The 16,839-nt window shown below is 38.7% G+C and overlaps 1 protein-coding gene across 3 annotated transcripts in view; it reads right to left on the bottom strand.

Moving 5' to 3' along the window:
* The window catches only part of rin2a (Ras and Rab interactor 2a), a 91,568-nt gene that overhangs the window by 58,153 nt on the left and 16,576 nt on the right, over positions 1-16,839 (bottom strand). For all 3 annotated transcript variants that reach the window (XM_055162991.1, XM_055162992.1, XM_055162993.1), the window contains exons 2-5: positions 8,793-8,876; positions 3,384-3,484; positions 1,354-1,600; positions 992-1,100 (exon numbers count right to left, since the gene is read on the bottom strand). In XM_055162991.1, the coding sequence (XP_055018966.1) occupies positions 992-1,100; positions 1,354-1,600; positions 3,384-3,484; positions 8,793-8,876 (541 nt within the window). The remainder of the gene's footprint in view (positions 1-991; positions 1,101-1,353; positions 1,601-3,383; positions 3,485-8,792; positions 8,877-16,839) is intronic.

Here is a 16,839-nt window from a genome sequence, read left to right as displayed (position 1 = left end):
CGCAACAAGGTCAGTGTGGCAGGGTGCTACTGATTTTAAGGATTCTCTAAGTCTTGCCGGTCCCGTGCGTATCCCGAACTGCACCACACCAGCAGTCAGTGTACACCAGGCATAACTGTACCAAAATATTTACTCAAAATGGGTATTCTGAATAGGCTATGTATCCTAAATACTTGTATTCAGTTAGTTCCCATCACTGTCTGTTGGATACATACATTTCTAAAACCACTTGAGCTCAAGATGTCAATCTTCTGCTCTTCTGAATTCAGTTAAGATACAAAACAAATGGCAAATGTTCAGATTCACTTCACTGGTGGCGTGCAGTTTATGTCTCGACAGGTCTGGGTGAGGTTGGTGAGGTTTGCCAGGTAAATTACTCACATCCTCATACATCTTTCCACTGAATTTACTATGAAAATTAGTCATGATGTTTAGGTTAGCAGTTATTTCAACCGTTACCAAATTGTGCAACTAATTCCACTGTAAGTCTTCAGTCAATCAAAGGTTAGATATTTACTCTAGCTACTCTTAATGCTAATAAACAAAATGAAGATGGCATTGCTCTCCAAATCAGAGAGTAAAAAGCACTGGTGTAGTCCTGGTGTTATCGGGATTCATTCCTAATCTGGCCCAATGTAGTTCTGATTTAGTCCAGGTTTTGTGCTGGTTTAGACATGGATGAGATCTAGTTAAGATGTAGTTCAAACGTTGTACAGCCCGTCTTTAGTTGTTGTTTAGATATTGGTCCAGATTAAGGAGCAATTAATGCTCCGGTCATGGCTTCATACTGGTATTGCCTTGGTTTAACCCTGGCTTAGTCCTGGTTTAGTCCTAGTTTAAGTCTGGTTTAGCACTGGTTTAGCCCTGGAGTAGACCTGGTTTAGATCCTAGTTTAGAGCTGGTTAGTGTAGGTCTGGACCCTGGTTTAGTCCCTGGTTTAGTCCTGATTTAGCCCCTGGTTTAGTCCCTGGTTCAGTCCTTGTTTACTCACAGTACTGGCTTTCTTTCACAGCGAAATCTTGGACAGGATCTGAGTCTGAGTCCATCCTCACACACAGCACCTTCCTCTGCTGAGAGCTCGACCGACGAACCAGGAACGTCTGAACAAAAATCATAATAACAACAAATAAAATAATTAAATATATTGATTTGAAAGTTGAAGTTTATGAAACGTATAATCAAAATTTGACATACAGCTACTTGAAAAAGGAATAACACATTTAAATAGCTCCTTTTACACTGAGGCAAGATACATTTTGCCCAAATACACAAGAAAAATCTGGTAAAGGATCTTTAAAGTGTCCATTATTTGGGTTACACAGTTTAAACTTAACCCTGAGTACAGTCTCTCACCCCTGGAGGCTGGTTCTTGAGTATCCTGAGCGCCCCCTGCTGGTTGAGTCCGAGCTGCAGCCAGACCGAGTGAGTCCGGATGAGTCGGTCTAAAACTGTGATCTTTCTGTGCAGCGACCCGGAGTACCCAGAGTCCCTCGGGCCGGAGAACCCGGAGAGGCCAGCCCTGAGAGGAGAGTTACCCCCAGAACAGAGGCCCGAGCAGGGAGAGCCGCGCAGGAACAGACCCCCCACGTCCTCATCCAGGCTGGAGACACGGACAACAGGAGATTAGATACACGAGTATTTTAGGTGCACTCAAGTCCTGTTTAAGACCTGCTTTTAGACCCGCTTCAGTCCTGAGTAACTAAGACCTAATATAGTCCTGGTTTGGATCTGTGCCCTTGTAGTATGGTCCTGGCTTTGTCCTAATTTTGACCTAATATATTCATGTTTTTTGTCATTGATTTGTCCTGCTTTAGATCTGGTTTTGTGCCCTTCACATTAGGACTTACGAAAAGCCAATTTAAATGTGTTTAAATGCCAATTTAAATTAAATGTGAACACACCTTTATGTCTACTAAAATCCTTTTTTTAGATCTGGTTTAGTTCCTTTTCAGTATAGTCCTGGATTAGTTCTAATTTTGACCTAATATATTGTTGTTTTTGTCATTGTTTAGTCCGGGTTTAGACCTGGTTTAGTCCTGGTTTTGTGTTAGTCTAGTCCAGTTTTTGGAGGAACCCAGAACAGGATCTAACCAAGTTTACATTAGGACTTAACAAGGTTAGAATAAAGGTCAAATTAAGTGTGAACGCACCTTTAGACCTACTAAAATCCTGGTTTAGATCTGGTTTTGTGCTCTTTCAGTATAGTCCTGGATTAGTTTTAATTTTGACCTAATATATTCATGTTTTTGTCACTGTTTAGTCCTGGTTTAGTGTTATTCTAGTCCAGTTTTTGGAGGAACCCAGAACAGGATCTAACCAAGTTTACATTAGGACTTAACAAGGCTAAAATAAAGGCCAAATTAAGTGTGAACACACCTTTAGACCTAATAAAATCCTGGTTTAAATCTGGATTTGTGCCCTCTCGGTATGGTCCTGGCTTAGTCTTGATTTTGACCTAATATATTCTTGTTTTTGCCATTGTTTAGTCCTGGTTTAGATCTGGTTTAGTTCTGGTTTAGTTGTCAGTCTAGTCCAGTTTTGGAGGAACCCGGAACAGGATCTAACCAAGTTTACATTAGGACTTAACAAGGCTAGAATAAAGGCCAAATTAAGTGTGGACACACCTTTAGACCTACTAAAATCCTGGTTTAGATCTGGTTTAGTGCCCTTTCAGTACGGTCCTAATTTGTTATTGTTCTGAATCCATGGATAAGTGTTCTGTTTCTCCACTACTTTAGGACTTACAGCTGCTTTCATTTAGTTGGTCTCTGTTTTGTAAACAATGCTTATGTAATTAATGCAAAGAAATATTTTGACAGTTGAAATATGTTTTTGTCTTTTTATCTTGTTACAAATTAGGTCTAAAACCAAAGTAAACAGCGCCCTCTTCTGGTGCTCCCTCTCTCTGCACTCACCTGTAAAGTCTGCAGCTTTAGGTTCATCTTTCATCACTGTAAATTTGTGTTGTTAAAAGTATCGAAAATAATAATACTAATTGATACACAAACTAGTATCGAAACTATATACTAATTTAAACAAGTTTGAATACAAAAAAAATCACATTCACAGGACAAAAATGAAGCTTTTCTGAACTGTGTTTAGAACGTTGTTGAGCTCTATCAGAACAAGTATAAGAGCACATCATAGACTAGTATACACCCATGAACCACTATGGAATCTACCTGGACCACTGTGGGATTACACATATATAAGGACACATGCGAATAGAAGAGAAAGTACAACCATTTAATGTTGAAAATCACAGTCTATTGTCTAAAAAAAGAGTGTTTTTTATCATTATCATAGTATTTTATCTTAGTATTGTGACAAGACTACTGTATGTGTACATCTAAGTAACAGCGCCCCCCTTGTGGTGCACTCACCTCAGTGGCTCAGAGAGTAGAGGGTCAGCGGGTTTAGGCTCAGACCTGTGTCCCATCTCCTTCTTTAACGTTCCAAGTTCAACGGCAAACGATTCGATGAGCTGGAAGGGGAAAAGAAAAAGACGGGTTAATGTAAAGTATTTGCAACGACATTTCCAATATAACACAATGGTTTCATGGTTAGCTTTTGAAATCCAATACAATTCATACTTTGAAGATTGAAACTTTGCAGTGACATCAAGCTGGAGGTGTTCTACGTAGTCTCTGTGGTGGAATATTTAGCATTTACCATGGAGACACAGTGCACCTTAACAAACACTGTTAAAAAAGTTTTAAGTTTGTCTGAAAGTGCAAGTAAAAATAGATTTAAATAGCACATTTTCAGGAGCCTGTGAGCAATAAAAGCTCATGGTCCTGTTTAGGAGTTTGAGTTTCGAACAAAAAGGTGAGAGACTAACTGAAAAACTGTTGGCTAATGGTAGCAAGCTTATGACTGATGTTATTTGAGCTAAACAGCACAAAGTCAGATTTTTATGATCAGATTGAGTTAACATAAAGATCATATTTAAGTCTAATAAAGTTTCTGACAGAGTAGTGCCTTATAAGTTTCAAAGTATCAGTATTAAAATACAAAATTATAATCTGCAAATAGTTAAGAGATCGACTGATATGGATAATTCCACAGCAAATGCCAATACCGATTGTTTAGGATCCAGAGCAACCGACGGCCAATAAGCTCTGCCGATATTTTTGAGCTGATATGTGGGGCTGATTATTTTCCTCAAATTATACAATTTAAATTTACTATAAACTATAGATTTATAGTATAATTTTTTTTTTTTACCATAAACCTATAAGAGAACTGTGCGGTCACATAAAGCTTTGTGTGGACTTTAGGCAGCAGACTGACCAAAACAAAATATTGGCCTGTGCTGGAGATTTAAGGCCGATACTTTAAAAAGTAAAAATATCGGCCCAGTAAATCAGCCAACCAATATATCAGTCTATTTTTCCCGTTAGTACTAGCCTAGGTGAATTCAAGTTTAAAAAAATTAACTTCATTGTTTCTATTCGGGTTGCAATATGAATCACAATCAAACTGTAATAAATTATCAAATCACTTATCAAATCTCAAAGTCTGAAGAAACACAATTTCCTTTGTCAGTTCAGTTCTTTTTGTCAGTTCTTTGTTTAAAACATGAACTTTGAACAGAATCCTATTATTAAAACTAGAAAAGCAGTCAGAGAGCGCAGACCTCCGCCAAGGACTACCCCCATTTTTTATATAAATTGCGATAAAATCAGTCTTCTGGATCAGATCCGGATCAGCCTTTGGAATATGAAAGAGGATCCCATTGTCCATCCCTGAGTCAAATTTCATGGGGTTTGGTCAATAATTAACCGAGATATTGAGAAACAAAATTTTTGGCCCCATTTACCACAATGTTAACAAAAATTTCAAAGTGATCCAGAATCCAGGATTTCTTCCGGATCAGCCCCAAAATGAAATCAGTTCTTCCTTTTCACATTTCCAACAAATCCTGAAAATTTCATCAAAATCGGTCCATAACTTTTGAGTTATGTTGCTAACAGACAAACAAACAAACAAACAAACAAACAAACAGACAAACAAACAGACAAACAAACAGACAAACGCCGGCAAAAACATAACCTCCTTGGCGGAGGTAACAAATATAATCATAAAGCTTCAAACAGAAAAAAAAAACTATTTGATCATTTTTCTAAATAGCTCAGCCCTCGTTTCCATTGAAAGATAACTTAAAATTAAAAGTAAAATTTGCAGTGTTGCAAATCTGTTACAAAATGAAGTCATTTTGGGGAAGTTTATCAGAAAGAAACTAAGAACAGAGCTAAAATTACTGTAAAATCAAAGAGTAAATGAAAGCAACACAAAGTGCTGTCACAGATCAAATGGTGTGATCTGATTGCGACACAAACACTTAAACAGAACCAGTGTCATTAAACTGAACTTAAACCACGTCCACATGGGGTATTATTTGTTCTGTTTCTGTTCTCCGATGAGTTTTGAGTTGTAAAGGACTGCACTAACATCTAGGATCATTACAGATACAAACTAAACACTTCAGTGTTATTTAGTTAAATTCAAATAATCAAAACATCAATGCTTCTTTTAAAGGTACAGTATGTAAATTGTCACCTGCATCATTCCAAGGAAACAGAAAGTTACCGTACACATACTTTGGAACATTCTCCATGGGGTCAGTCCACCTCAGTTCACCCAATGAGTTAAACCCTACTTTGTCAAATTTTGATGAAACTTGGTCAGTCATAGCCAGAAAAGTAAAAATTTCAATTTTTAGTTTGATTGGACCAACTGTTTCCAAGATATCGCTTCAAGTTCTAGGTAAATTTGTGTGAAAATAAAACAGAAAAACCCTCCAGATTTTGTACATGTTGTAGTAGACATATAGGGCTACATTTTTTCTGTTGGTGTCATTGAGGTTGGGCATGTCTCTTATTGTCAGTTTCAAGGTCAAAATATAGGTCAAAAGGTCATTCATCTCAAAAGTCATTCAATTCATCTCAAATGCAAAAATTAAAAAAAAAACCTAATGATGTCCCCTTTCCAGAGATACCTTGTTTTTGTTTTGTTTTATCAGAACAGTAGTTGCTGAGTAAATGCAATTTGAAATTTGGCGAACAAGCAAAAAAGTGAAAAAATGAAACTGCAACATCGGAAACCGTTGGTCCAATCATGCTAAAATTTGAGATTTTGGCTTTCTTGGCTATGACTCACCCATACACCAATTTACTTTGCAACTGGACAATGTGAGTTCAAATTGCAATTTTTTGGGGGTGAATTGAGGTGGAATGACCCCATGGAGGCTGATACGTGTAATGCCGTACTGTGGAATATTATAGCCAGAGGAACAACTCCATATTTTTCAGGGCCATAAACATGACAAATGCATCTGTACTGTGAGCGTGCTTCCACTCCACAAACCTGACGCTTATTTAGCCTCCTGCTGATGTTCATCAAACGGATCTATCTCCACGAAGAATGTTTGGATGTATGTGTTGTATTTTCATGGCATGATGCAGGTGACGGTGATACACTACTTTTTAATAAACTAACTAACCTGCCAGTCTTCATTAAAACCAAAAAAACAATTCAAATCTAATAAAAAACAAATGTATCATTAATTAAAAAGATAAAAACACTCAAATAATTCAAATCCTGCCCTAATAAACTCCTTAAATAAGCAGGAGTAGAGGTTCTAAGTGTTCCTGTGTCAGTTTAAAGCTCCGGCCGGTCACGTGTCTTTGTGTGTCATTAAACTAAAGCCCCGAGTCAACAGTTCACACAAAGGACCTGTTCAGACCTGGGACGGCCGCTCCAGATCTGGGACAAAACCACACGTCTGACTCACAGAAAAGACATTCAGCATTATGACTGGGTCAGTGTAACTTTAAAGGTGCACGACGTCACTTTTCTGGTGGAGGGAGGGTCACCTGCTTGTATCCATGGAGATGTTATTGCTTTGCCTGAAATGTTCTGCAGTATGACGGCATCATTAAACTTATCTACTGTATTTTCTGGACTATAAGACGCTCCAGAGTATAAATTGCACCAGCCAAAAAATGCGCAATAAAGAAGAAAAAACATATATAAGTCGTACCGGACTCAAAGTCGCACTTTTTGGGGAAATGTATTTTATAAAATCAGAGATCAGGAACCGACATTTCATCTTGAAAGGAAAGTATAGTAATAACAACAGAATAGAGAACAACAGGCTGAATAGGCGTTAATATGTTAACGTAACAGTTTACCAAACTCACAATCTCACTCCAAATCACTAAATCCATTCAATTCTTCATCCTCTGTGTCATTTCTGCGCGACCTCCAGAGATAAACCATAGATCTATGATGTAATCAGAGCGCCACTTCCTCTTCTGTGTCGCTGTCGTCAGACTCAGCATCAGTTCCAGTTAGAATTATTCTGGCCTTTGTGAATCCCGACAGGATGGTTTTGATTGTTCAGGTTTTGTTCATCCAGTGACTTTCAGGAAAGTTTCATGGTGCATCCTCTCAGTTGCCGTGAAGCTGTGTTCTCCATCCCTGCTTTCCACCAGTCCCTCACAAGTTTCTCGCTCATTCCAAACTTTCTTTCTGCTGCTCGATTACCGTTTTCGGCTGAATATTTCACTATTTGCGGCAAGACAGCGGCTTTTTTCTACAGGAGACATAAGTGAAGTAACAGTGGTACGAGAGTAATTGTAGTACTAGATACTCACACACAAGCCTAGAGCCTCTCGCAGGTGTCAGTGTGAAAACGTTAATATATAAGTCACACCGGAGTATAAGTCGCAGGAAACACCCAAACCATGAAAAAGGCGTGATTTATAGTCCAAAAAAAACGGTATCTCACTCAGTAGAAAGCAGGTGACGACGCTATGTGGGGTCACAAATCAGATCTGCTCACAGTGCGAATGCACCTGTGACTGAATTCATGCTAAAGATAGAATGCTGTTTAGCACTCTCGCCTCACAGCAAGAAGGTTCTAAGTTTGACTCTTGTGCCTTTCTGTGTGGAGTTTGCATGTTCTCCCTGTGTGTGACCCAAATCAATCCATCAACCCCAAACATGCACAACAGGTGAAATCCTCCAGCACAGCAACAATGAAGCATGAGTCGTGTTTCTGGGTGAACAGAGTCTGATTTTGTTAACATACAGTGTTCTGTTACATTTGCAGAGTCTCAAGTTAAAAATAGCCAAATAAATGCGTCCAAAACCACAAAGTGACTCCACCTCTCCTCAGTCTGTAATCTACTGCTGCCCCCACCCAAACCCAGACCCTTTGTTCACGCAGAAGGTGGTGCCTGGGCAGTTTAAAGGGACTGTATGTAGCCTGAGCTCTTAGTGGTTTAATAAAGTTACTACAATCACAACATTAGGTGACCCGGCCCCAGATAAGTGGAAAAAGATGGATGGATGGACTACAATCACAGCAGAACCAATGTTGAGACAGCAGCAGAGACTTAACCTGCAGATAGAGGAAATTTGTCTCATTCTCAGTTTATGGACAGGCCTCATGTGAAAGCTCAGAACCTCCAGAATCCACACACTGTAGGGCTGCACCATATGTCACCATTATCAAATCACAAAGGCAGCAATTATTTAGCCAATAGAATGTCCTCTGCAAAGAATTTTCAGATTTTCTATTGATAAATCTTGTTCTACCTGTAGTTTTACTTTTAGTGCAGAAATGAGATGAGTTTATAAGTTCAGATTTCAGTCTTTTCTAATGTTCATGCTCCTGGAGGCACATTCATTGATCAGTAAGAATTCACACACGTCAAAATCACTGCATTTAGATGATTAGATGATTCGAATACAACTGTGTTTGTAAATGTGTGGGTAAATACCTTGAAGAAGCTTCCTTTCCTCTCCTGTTTGATGGAGCGGTTCACTGCAGCAGAGGACATGATGAGAGCGCCCCCTGTCAGCGTCTGAAAGAACACCATAAATATATTTAATGTACAATTTAGGCTTTGTCTTTTGATTTGTCTATTTTGAAATACTGTTCAGCAAATGTGTGGATAAAATGTGGTTAAAAAAGAGAGAATAAGATTCAAAAGGGCTCAGCAGCCAACATCAGACAAAAAGTACATGTACTAGGGCTGGGAGATATGGAGTAAAAAATATATCTCAATATATTTTGCTCTATCTCTATATATGTTATATATCTCGATATCTGTACAGGAAAAATAACCCCCCAAAAACTCCAGCAAAAACAAATCTGCCAAATTCCACAATGTCTTTTTTTATTGAAGTGCAAGAGGCAGACAGTTCATATAGGAACAAAGTGCTTCTGTCGCATTTAAGATTACAAAAAATCCCTGATTACATAAATAATAATTTAACTGTAAAATAAAACAAATAATACAGATTTTTCTTCTTTTAATTCATAAATAAAACAACTCAACTCAAGCTCATCTTTGCATCAACTCTGGTAACCACACGACAACCATGAGCTCCTTTAGCAGAGGAAGCTCGGGACTCGGAAGGATCATTATTTTAAAAGACTCATGTTCCTATCCAGCAGTAAGGAGCTCTGAGGTTTCCCACAATCCACTGCAGATCAAACCCAACATTTCTAAACACTATTGTACAAGTGACACTGCAGCAGATTATTCATTAAAATCGTCTGCATAAATAAACTTTACATTGCTAAACTTTACAACATTTAAACCATAATGACTCTAGAACCACATCAGACCATCTGAGATTATAATGTGTTTAATGCAGTTTTGTACACGTGTTTACATTTTACAGAAACAAAACTTAAAAGCGCATGGCTAATTAGCATATATAGCTCGCTTCTTGTGCCGCTCGTGCGGGTCAGCTTCTTTCAGACTAAAGGACACGACTCAGTGTTCATATGAGTGTTCTCTCTGTGACAGAGGATGTGCTGCTGATGGTTTTGTCTGTAAATGGTGGAAAAGGTTTCGTGGTGCTAGAAGCTTTTCACTGGCACCAACTTTCTTCATTCTCGGCAGTATTGAGGAGTGAATGAGACACAAGCAGCAAAATCAGGGAGGCGGGGGCGCAGGGGCGCATCAACAGAGAAAGGAAACAAGCGAAGAGGTGAAATCAGAATTGAATATAAGCATTATATCGATATATACGATATGTCAAAAACCATATCAAGTTAAAAAAATATCACAATATATTTAAAATATCGAGATATCGCCCTCCCCTAACATGTACTAACAATGACCTAGAACTTCTGTGGCAGTTACAGTTCAGATCACTGAGTAAGAATGAAACAAAATGCAACTTCAGGAAGGTTTATGAAGGAGAATCATTATAATTATAAACTGTAAAAAGCCCTTTTTATATAACGGCCTAAATGTCGTAATACAACTTTCTCAGTTTGACACCGAGACTTTTTGGGCCGACTATGACCAGTAAATAGTCTTATTACAGTAATTTATATGACCAATCAGGATAATGGCTGAACCAATATTTGATCTAGATTTTTCTTTATCTGCACCAATCTCTGATACTGATATCAGACACTGGGTACTGGTATTTGATATCCGTGAATCCCTAATATCACCACAAACCACCAAAATTTAAATTAGAAAAGCTTTAAAATGAACCTAACCTAAATATAATACACTAGCAATGGAAAATGTGACAGAATTATAGCACAGACTTTAAGACATGAGGTTTTAATCTAAAGATAAAAGTCCAGTGTTCAGTCCTGAGTGACAAAATACAGCTCGTCTTTGACTCTTTCTGACACAAAGCTTCAGATCTGAGCTGGAATATCTAACCCACATGTGGAGGAGGACACATGTGCGTCCAGATGTTTGAGAAGATGAAGTCCAGCTGTGAGGAAGCTCCAAACACTTTCCAAGAACACAAATATAAAGTTTAAAGCAGAGAGAAAGCAGGCCAAGCACATGTAAATGTGAGTGCACAGAGGAGCAGGACGTGACAGTGGGATTTATAGAAGAATGATGTGACTCGACCTTTCTCCCACTGACACACTTTTATATCATCTTAACATGTGTGTTTACAAGCAAACAGAAAAGAAAGAATATGATGAGTTGGTGGTTCAGTTCCAGCTCCAATGGACAGGGCAGGAGAGGGGTCAGGTGAAGGGAGGGAGAACATCTACTGGTGAAAAAAATCAAATAAACTTGTAGCTTTAGGCATTAGGCCACGCAACGTTTCAATAAAACACATTTTTAACGTCACACAAGTGTCAACAGTAGAGAAATGTGCAGGGGTGCAGATTAAGATGAACTGTCTCATTCCAGTCAGTCTACTCCAGGGCATCTGAGGCAACAGAAGAAACCTACCCCCACCAGGAGCAGAGTAAATGAGGAATGACAAGAGTACTATTAACTATAAAGAGTACTATCAAGTTTGAGATCAGCACACATTTAAGATATTAATAGACCAAATACAATTTTTAAAAAATGCACATATTACAGAATTGCACAAAAAAAACAAAAAATCACAAACTAACAATTTCAATTTGTGTTTTATTTCATCAAGCACCACAAATCCTGCATCCATCAGTGACCATAAAGGTGCACTGTGTAACTTTTTGTTTGGAGGTCACCTGCTTGTTTCTATGGAGCTGTCATTGCTCTGACTGGAATGTCCCACAGATCTTCCCGAAATGAGTATTTCAGGTTTGCCGTTCTTATAACGTTCAGCAGCACGTGTCCTGACGAGGCCCAGAGGGCAGGGCCACATTACACCCGTTTTACAATCACTGCATTGGCTCCCTGTGAGTTTCAGGATCGATTTTAAAAGTTCTTTTACTGTTTTTTAAATGTCTAAAGGTCTTGGGCCTTTTTATCTTTCACAACTGCTTTTACCCTATGAGCCCTCACGGACCCTGCGTTCCTCCAGCAGCAGGATCCTGGTCATTCCCAAAGTCAGGACACACTCATGGAGAGGCGTCTTTCCAGTTCAACGGCTGTCGTCTGTGGAACAGCCTGAAGGAGGAGCTCAGGGCCAAAGACAATGTTCATGTTTTTAAGAGGAGGCTCAAGATCCACCTTTTTAGCTTAGTTTTAGATTGAAATTTCATACTTTTACTTGTTTTTATTATACATATTTTATTATATTTATTTATTTTAGGTATATTATTAGCTTGAACTCATATTTCTTTATCATTTTTAGGATTTCCGGTGTTTCAGTCTCACATTTTACTATGTATATTTTTTATATTTTAGCATGTTAGTGTGTGTGTGTGTGTGTGTGTGTGTGTGTGTGTGCATGTGTGTGTGTCTGGGTTGTTTGGTTGTGTGGTGTCAGGCAGCTGTGGAGGTTGGATAGGTGGCTGGAAGGAAATGTAGGATTGTTTTTTTTCACTGTAAAACTTTTTTTGTATGAAAAGCGCTTTATAAATAGTTTGATTGATTGATTAAACACCTTACCTTACAGCTCAGCAATACCTAGAAAAGCAGACATTCTGACTGTCAGCGGGGTCGCCTCTCCACAGATCTGACCTGTAATTCGGTCTGGTTTGGTTTCCATAATGACAGAAAGGCTTAATACCATCCCATGGAACATTCCAGACAAAGCAAGAACATCTCCATAGAGAAAAGCATGAAGAAAAAGTGACTAAAAGTTACACTATTGTCTGTTTTTACTGCTTCTGTTTTGCTGCCTCGTTAAAATAAATGAGCCATGACGTTAGAGTTTTCGGTTTTGTCTCTGCTCTGCCCTCTTGTGGCCAAACTAAACTTAGGTCACTCACAGTCCAGAGTCCACATACAGTAAAACAACCCCAGCACACCAGAATAACTACACGACAGGAAATTGCCTAATCATTACAATCAGTTTCTCAGCATGATCTTCTATAGAATCCTCTCAGACACTTTTGGTCACATGATTGTTCCTCACCGTCGTCAAGTCTTTAAAAATGAGGAAATGGGACAATTCCAAAGTGAACACACCACACTAGACATTATGTATTGGCAGTAAAGATGCTGTCACTGCACACGTCTCACTCTACAAGTGTGCAATTTACGTTAGTTCTGTAGGTGACTAAAGACACGTCCTGTTGATCAATTAGTTGAATAAAAAGGGGAAGTGGTCAAAGCGCTCGAAACGATTACGTATCTCTGTGTGTGTGACTCAAACTGCACTCGCAACACTACACCTGCAGGGGGAGGTCATGCCAAAACTACTATTTATGCAGAAAAAAGTACAAGGAAACAATGTATTTATAAAAAGACAAATACAACCTGTGACTTTTACATTTTAACACCAAAAAATACAAAATTTTCAGCTCACTTACTCACTCACTTCTCCTTTCTGCTGAAAAAATTCTTCTCGTCTAAATAAAATGATTAGTCGACGAATACAAAAATAAACGAAATGACTAAAAGACTTACAGCCCCACTTACAGTAAACTCTACAGGGAAAAGGAGTTTCATGTTTTGTGTCCTAATCCCACCATCTCGTGTAAACAGCCCGGATCTTTTTTACATTTACTAATTTATTACACTTATACACTGAATTTCCCTCAGGATCAATAAACTATCTCTCTCTGTGTGTGTATGTAAATCTATTTGTGTCTTATTCGACAAGTCTTTGCGATTTTTGCTGCTTTTGTGTGACATTTATTTATTGATATTATTTATTTATTTGACAGGGTCATGCAGTGACTCTTTGTCCGCACTTGTAAATAGTTCATATAGTTTAATGTAAAATGTCTGAAAAATTCAAAAGAAAGCTCATTGTGGGATTATATAAGTTTTCTTCTTCCCACTCCTTTTTGAGGAAATTATTTATTTATTTAAATTTTTTGTTGTTGTTATTTCTGCTCTGATTTCATTAATGTTATGTGTTCCATTGTAAAAGAATGTACATTTCTTACTTGCCCAAAAATAAATACATAAATCAAATCGGCATAGTCACAGGCAGAACATGCAGCATGTGACTAAGGCTGTGCAATTAATCAAATTTTAATCGCAATTTAAATTTGTGTGTCAAACAATCTCCAAACGCATATAATCGAGTTGAAATGATAAAGCTTAACAAAGTTTATTTTGGGATATTTCTTATATTGTGGAGATTGTATAGAGATTGTAGAACAGCTGGACATATATTTTATTTTGCATACATTTATTGTCTTCTATGTCTTATTTCATGTTCAAAGTATATTTTATCTATTTTTTGTTTTATACATTGCAAAACTGCTCTAAGGTTCATATTTGTAGCTTTTATTTGTTTTCAATTTGAAAGTTTTCTGTAAATTATCAGTAACAAATTGTTGTGTGAAATGCTGAATAAATGCATCATGTAACTAAAAAATAATCCTTTAAATAACTGTGATTTCAGTATTGACTAAAATAATTGTGATAATGACTTTCTATAATCGAGCAGCTCTAGATGAGACACATGAGCAGGAGTCTCCAACCTTTTTCCTAGCCAGGCTGATGCCACCTAGTGCCTCTGCTCAGTTTCATTTCTCTCTAGCGACTAGGTCAGGAATCAGAATTGCAAGAACCCTGGAAGTGCGAGTCCGGGCACCAGCCAATCAGCGAAGAGTCATATATTCTGTGTTGTCACCAATTCCTGATATCGAGGATTTAAAGCTGGAACAAAGAGAATGTTTGGTGAATTTTATCAAGGGGAAAGACGTTATTGCCCTTCTTCTTACTCTGATTTGGGAAAAGTTTAATATACCAGTTAGTCCCATTAGCAGTGCATTCCATACATCACAAACAAATAGCAGCAACTGGTTAAATAAAAAAAGCACCCGCCCATCGTCGAGCGAACGAATTCCAACACTGTGAGGTCAGACAGTTTCCATGAAGTGACTGATGACTACCTTTTTCCTCCTGTGAGCTACTTTTTGTAAAATGAAAATGGCAGAGAGATACTCAATTTAACGGTCACTAGAAATTGAGTAAATATAAGCACCATGGCAAACTGTAGATGTGGTGCAGTGCAAACATAAGCCATTATCCATTTATCAGTGCACAAATATAAGGATCAAAATGCTACATTTACAACGGAAATAGGCATTTAATCAATCAAATTTGAGTTATTCAGCGCAATACATCGAATTCAGAAATCGCTGCTTGGAAGGGGGTGGAGAGCTACAGGTTGGAGACCCCTGACATAGAGTGTGTAGCTGGTGTTAATCTTCAGCTTCGTGTCCCTGGTTGTAGTTTTTCTGCACCGTTCAGAACTGTTTAAAAGTACTACCTTTAAACATAGATTTACAACAGTGCAATTTCATGTGGCAGACATTCCCACATTCACATACAAACACACTCAAAAACACATTCACACACAGCAGCGGTGCCCAAACTATGGCCCGTGGACAAATGCAGCCCTCAGGTGTCAGAAATGGCAGTGAAATCAAGTTTGAAATGTTTTTGTGACAACACTAAGTGGGAACAAAACCAACAACCCCTGGGTTAGTGGGCTAACGCTCTGAGTCAGTGTGTTTGCTCAAAGGCAGGAGGATCTAGGTCCACTCTCCACTAAAGAGAAAACCTAATGTCAAACGAAATCATTCTTGACAAGGGGAGAATCCTAAACAAAGAGCAGAGCTGAGTCAGAGCAGAACAGAAGAGAGGAGAATAGAGGAGAGCAGAAAAGAGCAGAGGAGAGTAAAGGACAGGAGAGGAGAGGAAAGGAGAGCAGAGGCCTGAATGAAAACACATCTGCTCCTGAACTCTGGGGACTGGAGCAGATCTACAAACCAGACACATGTTTCCTCATATTTATGGTATTAGAGGATCATTCGTCTTCAAACTTGATATTTGTCATGTCCAAACCAGATCAAACGTTGCCTGTGCCTCGAAAACAACAACAGAGACATGTTATTGTTTGATTAAAAGATATAATGCGGAACTTTTCTGGTGAGTTTTTTGTAAATGATAAGGACAGAGAAGTTGAATGCCCCACTGTGGAATATTCCAGGTAAAATATCTTCACCATAAAAGTGACCTAGTGCACCTTTAAACCAATCACAATGTTCCACAGTGTGTGTTTTTATAACAATATTTATAGAATTTATAACAAGGAAACATCATGCACAGGCTCAGTCCTGGTTCAGTCCAGTTTCAGTCCAGGTTTAGTCCAGGTTCAGTCCAGGTTCAGTCCAGGTTCAGTCCAGGTTTAGTCCAGGTTTAGTCCAGGTTTAGTCCAGGTTCAGTCCAGGTTCAGTCCAGGTTTAGTCCAGGTTCAGTCCAGGTTCAACCCTGGTTCAGTCAGGTTCAGTCCAAGTTTAGTCCAGATTTAGTCCAGGTTCAGTCCAGATTTACTCCAGGGTCAGTCAGGTTTAGTCCAGGTTCTGTCCTGGTTCTGTTCAGGTTTAGTCCAGGTTTAGTTCAGGTTCAGTCTGGGTTAGTCCAGGTTCAGTCCAGGTTCAGTCCAGGTTCAGTCCAGTTTCAGTCCAGGTTTAGTCCAGGTTTAGTCCAGGTTTAGTCCAGGTTTAGTCCAGGTTCAGTCCAGGTTCAACCCTGGTTCAGTCCAGGTTCAGTCCAAGTTTAGTCCAGATTTACTCCAGGGTCAGTCCAGGTTTAGTCCAGGTTCTGTCCTGGTTCTGTTCAGGTTTAGTCCAGGTTTAGTTCAGGTTCAGTCTGAGTTTAGTCCAGGTTCAGTCCAGGTTCAGTCCAGGTTCATGTCCTGGTTCTGTCCTGGTTCTGTTCAGTTTTGGTCCAGGTTTAGTTCAGGTTCAGTCCAGATTTACTAAAAGCAGAAATTTAAATCATTATTTTGTTGTGTAAAAACTGAGTCACAGTCACATGACCCTTGTCCAGGAAGTAGTCTGGACGTAATCCGGTTTATACAGAAACTGTGTTAACAGAGTAGATTCTTTAAGGATTTGAAATGGCATTATAGTCTATCTTTGTGTGTCAGATGCCCTCCCTTCCTCCTGTGTGAAACACCACAGGGTGGTGTTTCACTGAAATGGGG

The sequence above is a fragment of the Boleophthalmus pectinirostris genome, unplaced genomic scaffold (assembly GCF_026225935.1).
Source record: "Boleophthalmus pectinirostris isolate CB_2022bp ecotype Guang Dong unplaced genomic scaffold, ASM2622593v1 HiC_scaffold_5, whole genome shotgun sequence".
In the NCBI taxonomy this organism is placed as follows: domain Eukaryota; kingdom Metazoa; phylum Chordata; class Actinopteri; order Gobiiformes; family Gobiidae; genus Boleophthalmus; species Boleophthalmus pectinirostris.
The sequence above is the reverse complement of the archived record's forward strand: the minus strand, read 5'-3'. Positions and strand labels throughout refer to the sequence as shown.